The 16,215-nt window shown below is 50.6% G+C and overlaps 1 protein-coding gene across 1 annotated transcript in view; it reads right to left on the bottom strand.

Annotated features, from left to right (window-relative positions):
• Positions 1–4,488: 4,488 nt before the first annotated feature.
• Positions 4,489–16,215, bottom strand: part of LOC132334949 (zinc finger protein 418-like) — a 99,230-nt gene continuing 87,503 nt past the window's right edge. Inside the window, exon 3 of the mRNA XM_059861073.1 lies at positions 4,489–5,502. Within this exon, the coding sequence (XP_059717056.1) occupies positions 4,715–5,502 (788 nt within the window). The 3' untranslated portion in view covers positions 4,489–4,714. The remainder of the gene's footprint in view (positions 5,503–16,215) is intronic.

Genomic DNA, 16,215 nt, shown 5'->3' with positions numbered 1-16,215 from the left:
CAGAAGTTGTATTTGGATCCTTTTGCCTTTTGCACATCAGGCAGGGTGGGAAGCCCTCCCCGTACCCTGAGCAGTTTTGGTTATGCTTTATCCAAACCACTGCCAAATTTCTTTTTTAACTACTGGATTCTATTTGATTGTATTGTTTTATCTCACTTAAAACTGCTGGTAAATTTTAAGTTTGTGGTTTATTGAATTAGACATATGGGACCCCATATATAACATCAGGAATATGACTTAATAGTTTACAAAACCAAAATGAATATTATTCAGCTAAATTAACAAGGAATAGAAAAGCATTTGAGACTTAATCACAAAGGATAAAGTTACAGAAATGAAGATACTTGATTAAATGAATACGTTTTAACCTAATGAGTTAGTATTTTAGTCTCCTCTGGCTTTTGATCTCCTCCCCAGAAGGGGAGCAGTTCTTTGATCTCCTCTTCACGAGGGGCACAGTCCTTAGGGTTTGGTCTCAGCTTGGCAGGGGGTGTTGTTTTTTGGATGATGATGACTGCCAAAAAGCCCCCTTAAATCCCCCCCAAAACCCCCAAATTCCCTAAACCCCCCACCAAACCTCCCCCCAATCCCCTCAGGATGAATTTTTCATTCATTTCAGGTAATTTTGGATGGATTTGGGGGATTTTGGTACTTTGTGGATGCTGAAGTGGGCATAGGATTCAAATCCACTCTAAATGCCCCCCTAAAATCCCTCCAAATCTACCCCAAACCCCCTCAGGATGGATTTGGAGGTAATTTTGGGTGAATTTCAGGTAATTTTGGGTCGATTTGGGGTGGTTTTGCTACCTCCTGGACACAAAATTTGGCGTAGGATTCAAACCCAGACAAAATCCCCCTAAATCTCAAAACCCCACAAATTTTCCCCCCAACCACCTGGTTGTTGGGTCGACTTTTTGTGGATTTTGGGTTAATTTGGAGGAAATTTTGGGTGGTTTTAGTACCTTGTGGATGCCCAAGTGGGTGAAGGATTCAAACCCAGCCAAAATCTTCCCAAATCCCCTCAAAACTCCCCTCAAATTTCCCCCAGAGCCCCTCAGGATGGGTTCTGAGGTAATTTTGGGTGGATTTGGGGTAATTTTGGTTCCTTTTGTGAAGTGGCAAGGGCCCCGGGTGCAGGGCTTGGAGTGGGGCTGAGCAGCGGGGCAGGAAGGGGGGGAAGGAGGGAGGTGTGAACCCCCCCTGAGGATCCCCTGATGGGGACACCCCTAAAAAGTTCTGTGCCAGGACTGAGAAACAAACGGGACCTTTGGTTTTTTCAGTCTTCAGGCTGTTGTTTATTTTTCTCTTACCAAAAGTTCAGCATGCCGTCTGCACACCAGACTTAGCATACAAAGAGAAGGCACCAAAAGTCACAGGACACACAGGTTCAAGGTCTTTTAAAATTATTTTGCCTAATTAACTCTTAGAACACATTTTATTTCTACCTTTCTACCAGTAACTAATTCTTTGTCTGCCACTCAGCATCTGCATTGCAGCTCTTTCCAACCAATCACCCTGTGCTTCCAACACAACAGAAAATGGAGGAGATGAAGAACAAGAAGGAGATCAGGCAATGCCCAAAATCCTCCCTTCTATCCACCCTCATACTAAAAACCCAAAGCTCTCAGTTTTTCACCCTGTGATAAACTACACTAATCTCTATTTCACACACTCGTAGATTCCAATTCATCCCAAAGTCTTGGAAGCTTTCTCCATGGACAAAAGTTAAAAGCAGTGATCTGTTGGGGATCAGGACTTCTCAGGACAGGCAGGGAGACATTCCCTGTGCCCTGGGTTCCAACAGCAGGGGGGAAGGGGAAGTTGGGGATGGGAAAAGAAAGACTTGGGCAGGAAAAAAGGGAACCTTAAACAGCGTGGTAAGCGCCATTTCTAGAGGGAGGGCCCGGGACGGCGCGGCCGTCACCTTCCCGGGTAGGTGTGGATACACAATCCAGGTCAGATTTCCCATGGATCCGTCTGGGAAACATTAGGGAGCTGGAGATGAAGAATTCTGAACAACCTCGCAGGTGGTGTTTGTGACAATTGTTTTCCTCATGGATTGTTTACCCCAAGGGGTTTTCTTAATTAGCCAATCATGTGAAATGTAAAATAACCAATCAGGTCCACCTGTATTGGGATCGAGTACAAAAAAATGGGTTTCCTAATAAAGATGATTTTTGCTTTCTGAAGATGCATGGAGTGTGTCACTCATTTATCCGTGTCATTTCTGACTCAGCAGTGACAGGCAGGGAAGGGGAACATGGAAAGATGGGGGGGAGGAGGACACAGAACGGAGAGAGGACGGCAGCGCTCCCGTGTCACCTCTGGATGGATTCTGTCCCTTGTTCTGCCCTCAGGAAAAGAGGGACAGGGTGGCACAGAGTGTTGGGAAGGATGAAAGTTCGACAAGAAACTTTAACAGATATGTGTGCTTGGCAGAAAGATTTTTGAATGTAGAATCTGAAGAAGGAATAGAAATGAAAGCAAGTTTTGATATAGAAGAAAAGAATTGTTGAGCCAGTCTTACTGGATCACTAAGGCAAAGGGTGTGCTACTTACAAGGAGTTTTTATGGCTTGGAGCAAAGGATAAACCCACCTCAATCAGATGTTTTTACCAACCAAAAAGATTCCACAGGTAAACAAGTCAGCAAAGTTGCAAGTAGAAAAAAGGTCTCAGAATTTTCCATTGCAAGAAAACTGAAAAACAACTTCTAGCTTAAACTGTAAGGTACTAACTTTTAGTGACTGGAGAATAGTAATATGAATATGGTAATTACAGGAGTTATGATAGGCTATAGATAAAAGTAAAGGTAAAGATTGGTTCTACTGTATTAGATGCTCAGCAAAGCAGAGTATATAATGCACTGTAACCAAAGCTAAAGGGTCTCCAGGCTTCTCTGCAGCTGGAGCTGACAGCTGGAGGCACAGGCTCTGTCACCAGACCCTGGACTGCTGTAACATCTTGGATAAAATAAACTGCATTTTGGAGAGCTGCCTGGAGTCCCTCATCTCTCATTCAGGCTCTTAGAGGAAAGGGACACGGGGTGATGGAGAGATGGCAGCAACCCCGTGCCATGCTGGCAGTTTTCACTCCTTGCTGCACTCTTGGGAACAAAAGGGTAAGGAAAGATCTGGGCAATGTTACGGATACATCTTCTAATATTGGCTTTTCACAGATAATAAAGTGGATTTTATATCTGTGATGTTAAAGCAATTTTGTTGTAAAGATACAGTTTTTATTTCTGTTGTTAATTCAGCTTCATGAAATAGCTGCTTGTGTTAAAATTCCTGCTGGGATGGGATAACACCCAATGCACACAGGATGAGGACACCTGTACAGATCTGCCAACTATCAGCTCTCCCTGTCTGAAAGCAGAGTGGACCAAGGCCCAAAACTGGAGGTGATAAAGAGAAGGAGCCAAAACCACAGCCAAGAAACACACATGCTCTGAAAAGACAGATCCAAGGAGGGGCCAGGTAGAAGAGTTCCTGGAATATGTAAAGTAGTTTATGGATATGCATGAGGGTCTATGAATATGCAACAGGCTGATGTAAGGGAAAAGGTATTTCAGGGGATCCCCGAAGGGAACAGGGTGCTCCTGGCTGAGTGCCAAGATGCACCCGGCCATAATAACCATGGTCCTCCATGGTCCTGGTCTGCCACTGTCCTTTATTAAACTTTTTACATTTTCACAGGAGGGTGAATGTGTTTTTCACATTTAGGAATGGTTTAAGATTTTTCATTTTTAACGGGTGGGAGTTTTGAAGAGCTACAAGTGGCTAATCTGCCTGCAACAAGGACCATTCCACGGGCTCTTGTCACCTTTCCCGACACGACTGTTGCAGCTCATGGAGGGTGAAGCCCTGGAGGCTCCTTAGGGGTGGTTATGGACGATTGCAGGCAGCGCCTCGATGCCCTGGATCAGGGGTGCCCCCTCCTGGGAACCCCCACGTTTTCCAGTTTCTGTGAAGCTGCCTGTGAAAAACACGTTCACTCTCCTGTAAATTAATGGCCCATTAACAGCAGATCTCTCCTGGAGGGAGGAATGGTTGTGGAAGAGATAAACTGCCCAATGCACAGAAGATAACTGCCCCACCTCTGACAGATGGCAAACACAACACACACTTATCTTGCAATCCAGGACCTGTCCTCACTGGCTGCCCCCAGTCTCCAGAGTTCATGGTGTCCAGGGAGGCTGCAGCTGCCGGTGCCGGGAACAAACGAGACGGGTCTTGGTTTCAGAGAGCTCCAGAATCCATTTCTGACCCCAAAAGACAGGGCAAAGGCAGGGCCATGGGGTTTTTATAGGGCATGCCAGGGGTGGAGTTTGGGTTTGGGCCAGGGGAGGAGATCTTAGCAACACAAGAGGGGTGAGATCAAATTCCTGCCTTTTTAGCAACAGGGGCACTCCACACAGAATGTGTCCCCAAATCCTAAATTCCCCCTCAAACACCTGAGAAATGGTGGGACTTTAGATATCTTTGATCAATTTCATTTATTTAACCCTGTTTGTGATGTTTTTAAGGGATGAAGATGAATCAGAAGAAAATTAAGGCCAAACCAACAGGAAAAGCAGCCAGGTGTGTTCCCAATATGGATCACAGGGAATGTGGGGGACCAGGGCTCTGCCCAAAGTGGCTCCTCCAGTGGGGGATGGAGCTGGAGCAGCACACGAAGCTCTTCCCACACTTGGGGCACTCGCAGGACTTCCCTTACCGGTGCCTCCGTTGGTGTCCGGTCAAGGTAGAGCTCCGTGAGAAGCTCTTCCCACACTGGGGACACTCGTAGGGCCTCTCCCCAGTGTGGATGCGCCGGTGGGTGATGAGGGTGGAGTTGTGCTTGAATCCCTTCCCGCAGTCAGGGCACTGGAAAGGCCTCTCCTCTCTGTGAATCTGATAGTGCAGGAGGAGATGGGAGTTGCTCCGAAACCTCTTCCCACACTTGGAACACTCGGCAGGCCTCTCCCCAGTGTGGATCTTTTGGTGGAGGATCAGGTTGGAATGCCGGCTGAAGCTCTTCCTACACTCCCCACACTTGTAGGGCCTCTCCCCGGTGTGGGTTCTCTGGTGCCTGATCAGGGTGGAGCTGTGCCTGAAGCTCTTCCCACACTCCCCACACTTGCAGGGCCTCTCCCCGGTGTGGGTTCTCTGGTGCCTGATCAGGTGGGAGCTGTGCCTGAAGCTCTTCCCACATTCCCCACACTCGTGGGGCCTCTCCCCAGTGTGGATGCGTCGGTGCGTGACAAGATGGTCATTTCGCCTGAAGCCCTGCCCGCAGTCGGGGCAGCGGAAGGGCCTCTCCTCTGTGTGAGTGCGCTGGTGCTTGAGGACATCTGAGCTGGTCTGAAACCTCTTCCTGCATTGATCACACTCGTAGGGCCGTTCCCCAGTGTGGGTCCTCTGGTGCCTGATCAGCTCAGAGTTCCACCTGAAGCTCTTCCCACACTCCCCACACGTGTGGGGCTTCTCCCCATCATGGAGCTGCTCATGGAGCACCAGCTCTGAGCTCTGGCTCCATCTCCAGCCGCCTTCTTGGCCCAGGCTGGCTCTTTCCCCCTCAGATCCCCGCCATCTGCGTTTGCAGCCCCTCCTCGTGCGGGATCTCCGGGGCTTTTCCTCCCCGTTGGGTTCCTGCGCCGTGGAGCCGCTCAAAATGGCCTCTGCTGCCAGGTTCTGCCGTGGGGATTTGTCCTCCCTCCTCTCCATGCTCAGCTCCTGCTCTGGGGGAGGAAGGACAAGGACAGGATGGGATTTGCCTCCGTGCCACAGGCAAGGGGAAGGAGATCCCCCCAGGGCTGTCCTGCAGCCGGGGGCCATGCTGGGCTGGGAGATGGAGCAGGACAGAGGGGGAAAGGGGCACTGACTTCCTCCTCACCTGCCTCAGTGTCCCAGGGCATCTTCCTCTTCCTTGGAGCCTCCCAGGGGTTGGCAATGGGAAATCCTGGTTTGGGGAAAACAAGGGATGAGCTGTTGTAGGATTGTCGGAGGGGTAGGACAGTCGGGATGGACTGAGACGAGAGATCTCTGCAGCCAGGTTGTGGAACTTGGGGTTCATTGCAAAGGGCCTGGGTGCAGGGGCTCTGCTGGGAGCTGCCAGCCACAGCTCAGAGCAGGCCCGAGAGAAGAGAGTGGGAGAGAGGATGAGAGGGTACAAGATACAAATCCTACAGCATTTACATACAGCCTAGAGGAATCATTACATCACCATACCGTGTTACATTTTAAAGCCTAAAAACTCCTCTTTCGACCCCTTCTGCTGAGCTAGCAGGGTCTGCTCTGGCCCTTGGACCTGTCTGCAAGCAGAGGGAATTGTTTCATCACAAGCGGATTGCCTTCCGTCGGGCCACACCATTGTTTTCCAGCTGTTCAGTAAATAAGGTATCTCAAAGCTTGCTTTCATTTCAATCTTGCTTCTACTTTATATATTCTCAAAATCTTTTGCCAGATAATCATATTTATGATGCTTTCCTGTTTCATCTTCCCCAACACACATTGAGTTTGAAGGTCCCTCTGTCCAAGTCTCTAAAAGTCCCCGGCCATCTGGGCTCCAGAAAAGCCTCCCAAGAGTTCCCGTCCCTGGTCCCTCCCCTGTGGCTTTCAGGATTTTCCCCCCTGTCCCAGCTGTCGGGGTCACGCTTGGATTGGGGGTCCCCCTTCTCCTCAGTGCCCGCCCTGCCCAGGCTGCTGGCAGTCCCAGCAATCCCAAAAGCTCCCCCCTCTTCGCTCTCACTATTTTGGGATGCCGGGGCTGTTTTAGCTCCCGGGTCCCTTCTCCCCTCACTCTCTGCTCTGGGCTGCAGGGGCTCCAAGGAGTCCCCCCTGCCCCTCTCCAGCTCTTGAGGGTCCCGCCAATGGCGGCGCTCCCCCCTCTCTGGGCTCCCCACTCTGGGCTCCTGGGGGACACAGGGCTCTGCTCCTCCAGGCTGCCTCTGCTGGCAGCCACCACCGGCACCCCCCGATGTCCCCCCAAGGGGCCTTTTCCGCTCAGCCTTGGATTCTTCATTCTCCAAACATCCTGACCCCAAAAAACTCAACCCAGGCACCCCCTGGGATATCTGGACCGAGCTCCCCCTCCCCGGGCACCTGTGCGATGGGGGGGGCGATGATCCCACAGGTTCAGGTTTTTTAAGGAATTGCTTGGAGTTTTTTGTTAGAATTTTGGAGGTTTTTGTGGGTTTTTTGGGTGTTGCCAAGATTTCTGTGGGTCTTGGGGTGGATTTTGTGGGAGTTTTTTATGGTTTTGCAGACATTTTTGCAGGGATTTGTGGGGTTTAATTAGGATTTTGGGGATTTGTTGAAATTTCACTGGGTTTTCTGGGCGTTTATCAGGATTCTAGGGTGTTCTAACAGGACTTTTTGAGAGTTAATTGGGATGTCGTGGATTTTATTGGGACTTTTGGGGGTTTTAAGGAGATTTTGGTGCCTCTCAGCCCTTCCCCACAGCCGGGAATACCTGCAAAGCCCCCCCAAAATTCCACTAAAAACCTCCAAAATCCCCAAAAAATCCTCAAAAAACCCTCTGAACACCCGCAAATCCCACAAAATACCAGTGGAACCCACCAAAAGTTAAAAACACTCTCGAAAATTTCAATAAAACCCCCCAAGAAACCCTCCACAACTACAATAAAATCCCCCAAAATCCAAAACCCCACAAATCCACAAAACCCCCCCAAATCATGTAACACCCCCCACAAAACCCAGTAATTCTCCCCAAAAACCCCCACCAAATCCCCAACAACCCCTCTTAAAATCCCCCAAAAAGGCCCCCAGAATCCCCCCAGACTCACTGGGGCCGTCCTGGATCAGGGGGCACCGGCCGGTGGAACAGGAGCCACTTCAGGGGGCCCTCGGAGCTTTTTGGGGAGGGGGCACCATGGGAGACCCCCCAAAAACCTGAAGGGGGAACCCCTGCTGTGCCCCCTCCCCCTGAAACCCCCAGACCCCGGTTCAGGGTGAGCCTGGGACTCCCCCGGGACCCCCAAATCTCCTCCAGGACCCCCAGAGCCCCCCAAGGTTGGCCCAGGACCACTCCGGACCCCAAAACCCTCCCCAAGACCCCCAAAACCTGCCCAGGATTCTCAGACCCCCCCAGTTCTCCTCAAAATTCACCCCAGAGCCACCTGGGACCCCCCCCCCAAATCCATCCGACTGCCCCAAATCCCCCTCAGACCCCTCAATCCCCCCAAACTCTATGAAATCCCCTCAGACTCCCCCAAATTCCCCCCAGACCCACCTCAGAACCCCCAAATCCCCTCACAAGCCCACAGTTCCACTCACAATCCCCCAAAATCCCCTCAGACTCTCCCAATTCCCCTCAGATCCCCCTAAACCCACCTGAGAACACTCCAGACCCTCTCAAGCTTCCACCAAAGCCCCCTCACACCCCCTCATTCCCCCCAAACCCACCACACACCCCCCTATTTCCCGTCAATGCCCCCAGAAATCCCCCCCTTCCGCCTCAGACTCAGACTCAGACTCAGACTCAGACTCAGACTCAGACTCAGACTCAGACTCAGACTCAGACTCAGACTCAGACTCAGACTCAGACCTCAGCTCCTCCTCTGCCGCTCTCCTCTCGCAATCTCACGCCTCAGCCGCGTGCGCGGGCTCCCAGCCAATAGCGGCGCGCCCCGCCGAACCGACTAATCACCGCGCTGCACGTCCCCGTACCAACCATTCACAGCGCGGCTCCCTTCAGTAACGCCCGCCTTCCCCGCCTCATCGCAGCCAATCAGAGGCGAGCCGGAAGTGGCGCCCCGTTCCCCGCCGCCACCGGGACCCGCCGGGCTGGGGACAGATGCGGGAGGGGCCTGAGAGGGGATCGGGGGGGCGGGGGAGGGTCCTGGGGGATCTGGGGGGGCTTTGGGGAGGGGTCCGGGGCTTTGGGTGGGGTCTGGGGAGGGTCCTTGGGCATTGTGGGGGGACCTGGGGGTGCGGATGGGTCCTAAGAGGGGTCTCGAGGGGGGACATGGGCGGGTCTGGGGGGGTTTTGGGGAGGGATCGTAGGAAGGTCTTGGGAGGGTCTGGGGGTGTTGGGATGGTCCTGGGGGAGTTTGGGGAGGGCTCTGGGGGGGTCCTGAGGGTGTCCTGGGAGGGTTTTGGAGGTTTTGGGGAGGGGCTTTGGGGGGTCTGGAAGGGCTTGGGGAGAGGTCCTGGGGGGGTCTGGGGAGGGGCTGGGGGAGCCTGAGTTGGGTTTGGGGAGGGGTCTGGAGGGTCCTGGCAGGGTCCTGGGTGGGGTCTTGGGAAGGGTCTGGGGGGGTCTCAGGGGACATCCTGGGCTGGGTCTGATTGGGGTCTGGGGGCTCTCAGGGGGCCCTGGGCCAACCTTGGGGGGCTCTGGGGGGCTTGGGGTTCCTGGAGGGGTCCTGGGGGAGATTTGGGGGTCCCGGGGGGTCCCAGGCCCACCCTGAACCGGGGTTGGGGGGTTTCAGGGGGAGGGGTCACACCAGGGTGTCTTCCCCTTACCGGTTTTTGGGGGGTCTCCCATGGTGCCCCCTCCCCAAAAAGCTCCGAGGGCCCCCTGAAGTGGCTCCTGTTCCACCGGCCGGTGCCCCCTGATCCAGGACGGCCCCAGTGAGTCTGGGGGGATTTTGGAGGCTTTTTGGGGGATTTTGGGAGGGTTTTGGGGATTTGGGGGTGGCTTTTTTGGGCTTTGGGGAATTTTATTGGGAGTTTAGTGGGAATTATTGGGGTTTTTGGAGACAATTACTGAGTTTTGGGGGTGTTGTGGATTTGGGGTGTTTTGGAATTTGGGGGATTTTATTGGGGTTTTGTGGGAGGGTTGGTTGTTTTGGGGCATTTATTGAAGTTTTTGGGAGTATTTTTTAAATTGAGTGGGTTTCACTGGTATTTTGTGGGATTCTCTGAGGTTTTGGAAGATCTTATTGTAATTTTGGGGGGATTTTGGGGGACCTTGGGTGGTCTGAGGGGGCTTTGGGGTTGTCTCCAGTTGTGGGGAAGGGCTGAGAGGCACTATAATCTCCTTCAAAGCCCAGAAAATCCCAATAAAACCCACAAAATCCCAATTAAATCTCACAGAATCACATTAGAACACCCTAGAATCCCAATCAAAGCCCACAAAATCTATTGAAATCCCAACAACCCCCCCAAAAATCTCAATTAAACCCCACCAATCCTCCCAAAAATATGCCCAAAACAACAAAAAGTCCTACAAAATGCCCCCAAGACCCAAAGAAATCTTGGCAGCATCCAAAAAAACCCCACAAACCCCCCGCAAATCCCACCAAAGAACAAAAAAAAAAAATCCTCAAAATTCCTGGACCTGCAAAGAATCCTAATAATGCCCTAAAAATCCAATAAAATTCCCCAAATACACCAATAAAACCTCCAAAATTCTGGAGACTGTCACTGTCCTGGTTCAGGGCAAGTTTTGGAGAGAACCCCCCAAAGGGGCTCCTCTAGGAAAGCAGATTCAGTTGCCCCTCCCCCAACTGGTCCGGGAGAAAATACCTCCTTGGAGAAAAGTGGAAAAACCTGTTCATTAAACAATAAAACTTAAACAATATTAAACAATGAAACTCTTACTGCTCCAAAAGAGATGACAAACTCACCAAGTCCCCCCTGGGTTGCAGTTCAGCTCACTCAGTCTCTGCTCAGCCCCTCCAGTGCTGGAAATGCCGCGGCCCAGGCCCGGCCTGGGGGCCACAGGTGGAGCTGCCGGTGCTCTGCTGGTGTTCAGTCCAGAGCAGGTGTGAACAGGGCCAAAGAAAAGGGAAAAACCACAGTCTAGAGAACTTCTTTGCCTCACCTAGCTAAACTAACTAAAAGCAAAGGAGAGCTCTGTCCCGCTGTCTATCTGCCGACAACACAGTCCAGGAGCAGGAATGTGGAGGAGTGAGTTGTGTCTGAAAACAAACTGCTGCTGCTTCTCTCTCTCCTTCACTCTCTGGAACAAGTCTTAAAGGTGCAAAACTTATTATTCAGCACAAACAGAACAAGACGACTGGGGATAAAAGCATCATATAGTCAACCTAGAACACTGCTACACTCAGGGAGAACAGAGCAAGTTCTGTGAGGCAAAGTGGTGAGTGGAGAGTGAGGGGAGATGGTCTGTCATTCTGACCTGTTCAGAGTTTCTCTGGGATTTAACCTTTCTCAGGTGGAGGGTCATCACCTTCCAACCTTTCCCTTAAAAAGTGACCAGGTGCTGCTGAGAGCAGATGGATCCACCACAGCCCAGCTCCACATTTGTAGACAAGGACTCACGTTACTCATTCCACCAACCCAGCAGCATTTTCAGTGTCACAACACCTCTGCCTTTCCTCATGGATCTTATCACTCAGAGACGCTCTAGGACAGGTTTGCACCCTGGATTGAAGCTCCCAGCTTGGACTGAATCTCAGGGAGACTCCCAAGTGTCCTTATGATGGCATTGGATGAAGGGAGATGCAGCTCCTTCCCTGGCTGCACTGACAGCATTGTCCAGAGCCGGGCACTGGGGACAGCGTCACCCTGAGCCAGCTGTGCCCCCTGCCAGAGCCCCCAGGGCCAGGCAGCTGCTCCCAGCCCTGTGCCCTGCAGAGGGAACTGGGCCCGGGGCTGCAGAGCTGCCCCATGGCTCTGCTGCAGCTCTGCCTGCACAGGAGGGGCTGCACGCCTTGGAGCCCCGGCCCTGAGGGCAGAGGTTTGGCTGGGGGCACAGGAGGGAGGGGACTTGTTCAGAGGGAGGGGCTGCACTGGAGGGGATCCTGTGGACATCTCTGATCTCTCCCTGCCACAGCATTTCTGAGTTGGGTTTTCTCTCATTGCCTGATCTTCTGTCTTCCTGGAGATTTTCCTCCTGCAGGTGTTTCCCTGTGCCTGATCTCTCTGTGCCAGCACTCACAGACCCCAAATCTCTGGGCACTCTCCTTGGCTTGACAGAACCCTCCCTGTTTGCAGGGCACTGGCTGGGGCAGGTTCTGTTTGCAGCTTGGAGAAAGGACAGCTCAGACTGAGTCTGATGGCTCCAGCAAATGTGATTCTTGGGCTGTCCATGGGCAGAGTGGCTGCTTTGGCGGGGCTTGACAGCTGGCCTGCAAGCAAAGCTGAGTTAATAGAAGAAATAACACGTGATGATTTTCGGTGTATCCATAGCAAGGAAGAAGACAAGGCCGTCAGCATGGAAACCGATTAGAAAAGATACATGAGAATTTTTGTAAGCTAGACTACGTGCCTAAGTGGATGTGTATACGTGCCTTATTACAATTTCTGTAAAACTTTTTCCAATTATATTAATGCTGATTGCTTTGCACCAATGAATATAATAAGTTATTGTGATGTAGTTAATGACTTAGGATCACACTTTGTTAAGGGTGTATAAATGGGAGAAGATGCAGAATAAAAACTTTTTTTCTTCCTGGACTTTGGTCACGTGTGTATGTCACGTCTGGCCTAAAGGTGACATTTGGTGCTACCCTGACGTGATGGAACTGCCGGGCGAGGGGCAGTGAGCACAGAGCCCAGCGAAGCTGAGAGCAGCGGGGTGCAGCTGCCAGTCTGGACCTGATTCTGACACCTGGAAAAAAGGTGAGCCGCTGGGAACAATGGGAAATAATTTAACAAGTGAAGAACAGATTGTTTTATCTACATGGAAAACGTCCTTAAAAAGAAAAGGAGTTAAAACAACGGACTATGCTCTGCATAATATTTAATTATGGGCAAAGTCTCAAAATTTTAACACTGATGTAACTACTGCTTTTAGTGTTAGAGCTTGGAAAGAAGTTGGAGAAAAACTCTGGAAGTAATTCAGAATGGGGATAAAGCAGCTGCAGATTTATCTCCTACTTGGAGGTTGCTTTATAACACCTTAAAGGAGTGGAAAGCAGAGCAGGACAAGAAAGACCTGGAGGAGGAACTCGTAGCTGCTGGGGAGCAGCAAAGGGGAGAAGCTCAGCCTGAGTGTTCTGCTGGGATTTTTTCTGCAGAGACTGTTGCTGGGTCTGTTGCTACAGGAAAAGTTGATAAGGCCTCTTCATGTTTGTCTGCAAAAGGCTTCAAATCCATGTACCCCTCCCCCATAGAGCCACTAGCTGAACTTAATGTTAAATCTAACTCTGAGTCCTCGGCACAGTGGCCGGCTAAGATGACCTTAAAAAAGAAATAAATTGAGCCATCTGCTCCTTTGCTTGACTCTGACTCTGAACTGCATGAACACATGGAAATATTAACTCTTTCTCCTCCTTTGTTTTCTGATTCTGATAGTGATAATGAGGAAATTACAGGGGTTAAAAGGTCTGACTTAATGCATACTTCTATTTGCTGTAAAACTGGTAATAGAAATAAGCTTTGTAGAACTGGTAGTAGAAATAACCTTGGTAAAACTGGTAGTAGAAATAAGCTTGGTGTTTCCAAAGCTCGGCCTTCTGATAATGTCACTGTAACTGTTCATAATTCTTTTTGTTGTTGGGAATATGTTAAAAGGAAAGCAGTTGAGATAGGAGACTGGGATTTAGTGGAGAGAATAGGCGCACCAGGGGGCTTGGATGTTGTTGATATGGATGTTGCTAATGGTAAAATGGCTTTTCCTGTGTTTCAAGCAGTTCCTAATTCAGGATGAAGTGATAGTCATGAGGTTTTTGCATGGAAGGTTGTGCAGGATCTTCAGTCTAAAGTAGCTAAATTTGGTATTAATTCTGTTGAAGTAATGCAATTAATTTGTATTGTTAATACAGATTTGCTGTCTCCTTATGATATTGTGCATTTGGCAACTGTTTTGTTTCAACCAGTGCAGTATAACGTGTTTCAAGAAAATTGGAGGCAATTAGCTGAGCGAACAGCTTTAGATAAAATGAAACTACCTCAGCAGGATCCTCGTCCTGCTGTAGGAGTTGATGTTTTGCTTGGTCAAGGGCCTTTTTCTAATCCAGATTTACAGGCATGGTAGGATCCCCTGGTTTTAACACAGGCTCAACAATTAGGTATGAACGCTATAAAACAATGGAAATGGCAGATCCAAAACAAAAATATGTCACTATAAAACAAGGTCTTAAAGAACCTTTTCTGCCATTTGTAGAAAAAATTGCTGCAGCAATTGAAAAACAGATAGAGGATGAAAAATTAAGGGAGATTCTATGTAGGCAATTAGCCACTGGCACAATGTGGGAACTGTTCCTCCTCACCTCCTCCCTCATCTCTGCTCTGAGTTCTTGGACTACAGCAGAGACATGAGCCTGCATCAGGCCATTGATCATACTTTCATAATTTCTAAGCTTGTTGGCAACAGAGCCCACTGTCTCTCGGTTGGTATCAGCATTAATTGTTGCAATGAAGGTGATGTATTGAGATGGCCCCAGATTTGCCAGACTCCAACACATTTGCCCTGTGCACCTGACCTTGTCAGGGTCATTATCATGCTGTCCATCCCTCCCAAAGAGTACCTCCAATACTGACACTTCTCTCAGCTGCTGGATCCCTTCCTCCCCCCTCAGAGGGTCTTCCAGCACATTCTATGGTGGTGCTCCTGCATTCCCTCCCTGCGGACAAACCTCTCTCTGGCACTCACTAAAAGCTGCTCCCAGAGGGAAAGGGAGCCTGGCTCCCTTACAAAAATCTGATTGATACCTGAGTCCTGGGTCAAGGGTCCCACATTCCTTGCCTCACCACCATCCAGTTGCACACCTGTACCCATAGGGTCCCAGACCCAGAGTAACCAGATTGTACAAGCCTCACATCCCCGTTCTACAATGTCTTTGTGCAGATTACAGAGACTTTTGTACATCAGGGACTCAGTGATGATCTCAGCTGTTGTCTCTCCTGCAGGTTGTGAGGGCCCTCCTTTCTTATCCTCATCGGGGGCTCTGGCTTCATCTTAGATCTCCTTGTTTCCACTGGGGCAACTGCTGCTGGCTGTGATTGCCTTTGCAGTTCAGCTGGAACCTGGACAGTTGTAACATCTGTGGGTTCCACTGCTGCACCTTCAGACTCTCCCTCTTTGAGGCAGGGGAAGGGTTTTTCACCAGCTGTGGAAATGTACTCCTTCAGCATCTGGCCCATCTTTTTCTCTAGAACCCCCACCCAACCTGGGTGGTTCATTTCTGAGATGGGCTGTGGGGCAGGGTCAGGCTCTGGGGCAGCAGCATCCCTTGTCTCTGGGGTAGGTATCAGTGTGGTTATCCAGGTTAATCTTCCTTTATCTCTGAATGCTAAATGTAACAGGCCTATCAGCAACACCAACCACTGTATGGTATCTTTAGCATTTAGAGTGGATCTGAACCCTTTGAAAACTGGTGGGGCAGACCCAAAGGGCTGGGTGAAGGGCTGGGAGAAAATTTCCCCCAGTGTCATTTCCTCACAGTAAGTACCATTATTAAAGTAACCCCAAAACATACATTTAGTGTCTGATAGCTCTGAATCCATGTGCCTGCCTTCCAGAGGAAGTTAAAAATCCATTAATCCTTCACCTTATAAAGCCATAAAGCAAACTGGATAATAGCTACAGCAGCCTTAGTTATGGTGAGCCTGTGTTCCCAAGGATGGCCAGGCTGCTCCTGATGGGGCAGAAGGAAGAGCTCCAGGCCCTCTGTGAGGGTGGTGAGGGCAGCGGGCTGTCAGCAGGGGCTGGCTGGGTGAGCTGCAATCTCTGGGCAGGGAGCTGCAATCCCTGCCCTGGCTGTGGTGGGCTTTGCTCCTTGTGTGGCGGGGTGCTGTGGGCAGAGCACACAGAGATTTCAGGGATGTGGGCAGGGGGATTCATGGCCAGCACCTTGCAGCTGATCCCCTTGGCCCCTCCTCCCTTGTGGCCATGGTAAGAGCTGGGTGGGATGGCTCTGGCAGAAAGGTCTCCTTGGATTCCTGCACATCCAGGTTCTGACTGTGGCTCTGTTCCTGTCTCTTTCAGCCCTTCAAGGCCTGAGTGAAGACAACAGCCCCTCCTGCATAAGCATATTTGTTCAGGTGATGTTTGAGGGAAGAGCTGAACTACTTTCATCTGCTGGCTCAGAAGAACCAGTATCTCTTTAAGACCTCCAGATCCCTTGGAAGGTGAGACCACCTGGAGAGCAGAGGAGATCAGCTGGAGCTCCAGGCACAGCTGATGACTGGTACAGCTGAGCCTGTGGGAAGCTCCCATAGCTCCTGCCTTCTCTCTTGCTGTTGACAGCCCTCAGAACCTGCCCATCCCCTTTCTTCCCTCCCAGCTCATCCCTTTGCTTCGCCTTCCATTAATAAACAGTTTGGCTTCTTTGCTTTACCTGCATCTCTGTGGAGCTGGAGCG

The sequence above is a fragment of the Haemorhous mexicanus genome, chromosome 16 (assembly GCF_027477595.1).
Source record: "Haemorhous mexicanus isolate bHaeMex1 chromosome 16, bHaeMex1.pri, whole genome shotgun sequence".
NCBI lineage: Eukaryota > Metazoa > Chordata > Aves > Passeriformes > Fringillidae > Haemorhous > Haemorhous mexicanus.
This window is presented reverse-complemented; position numbering and strand designations above follow the sequence as displayed.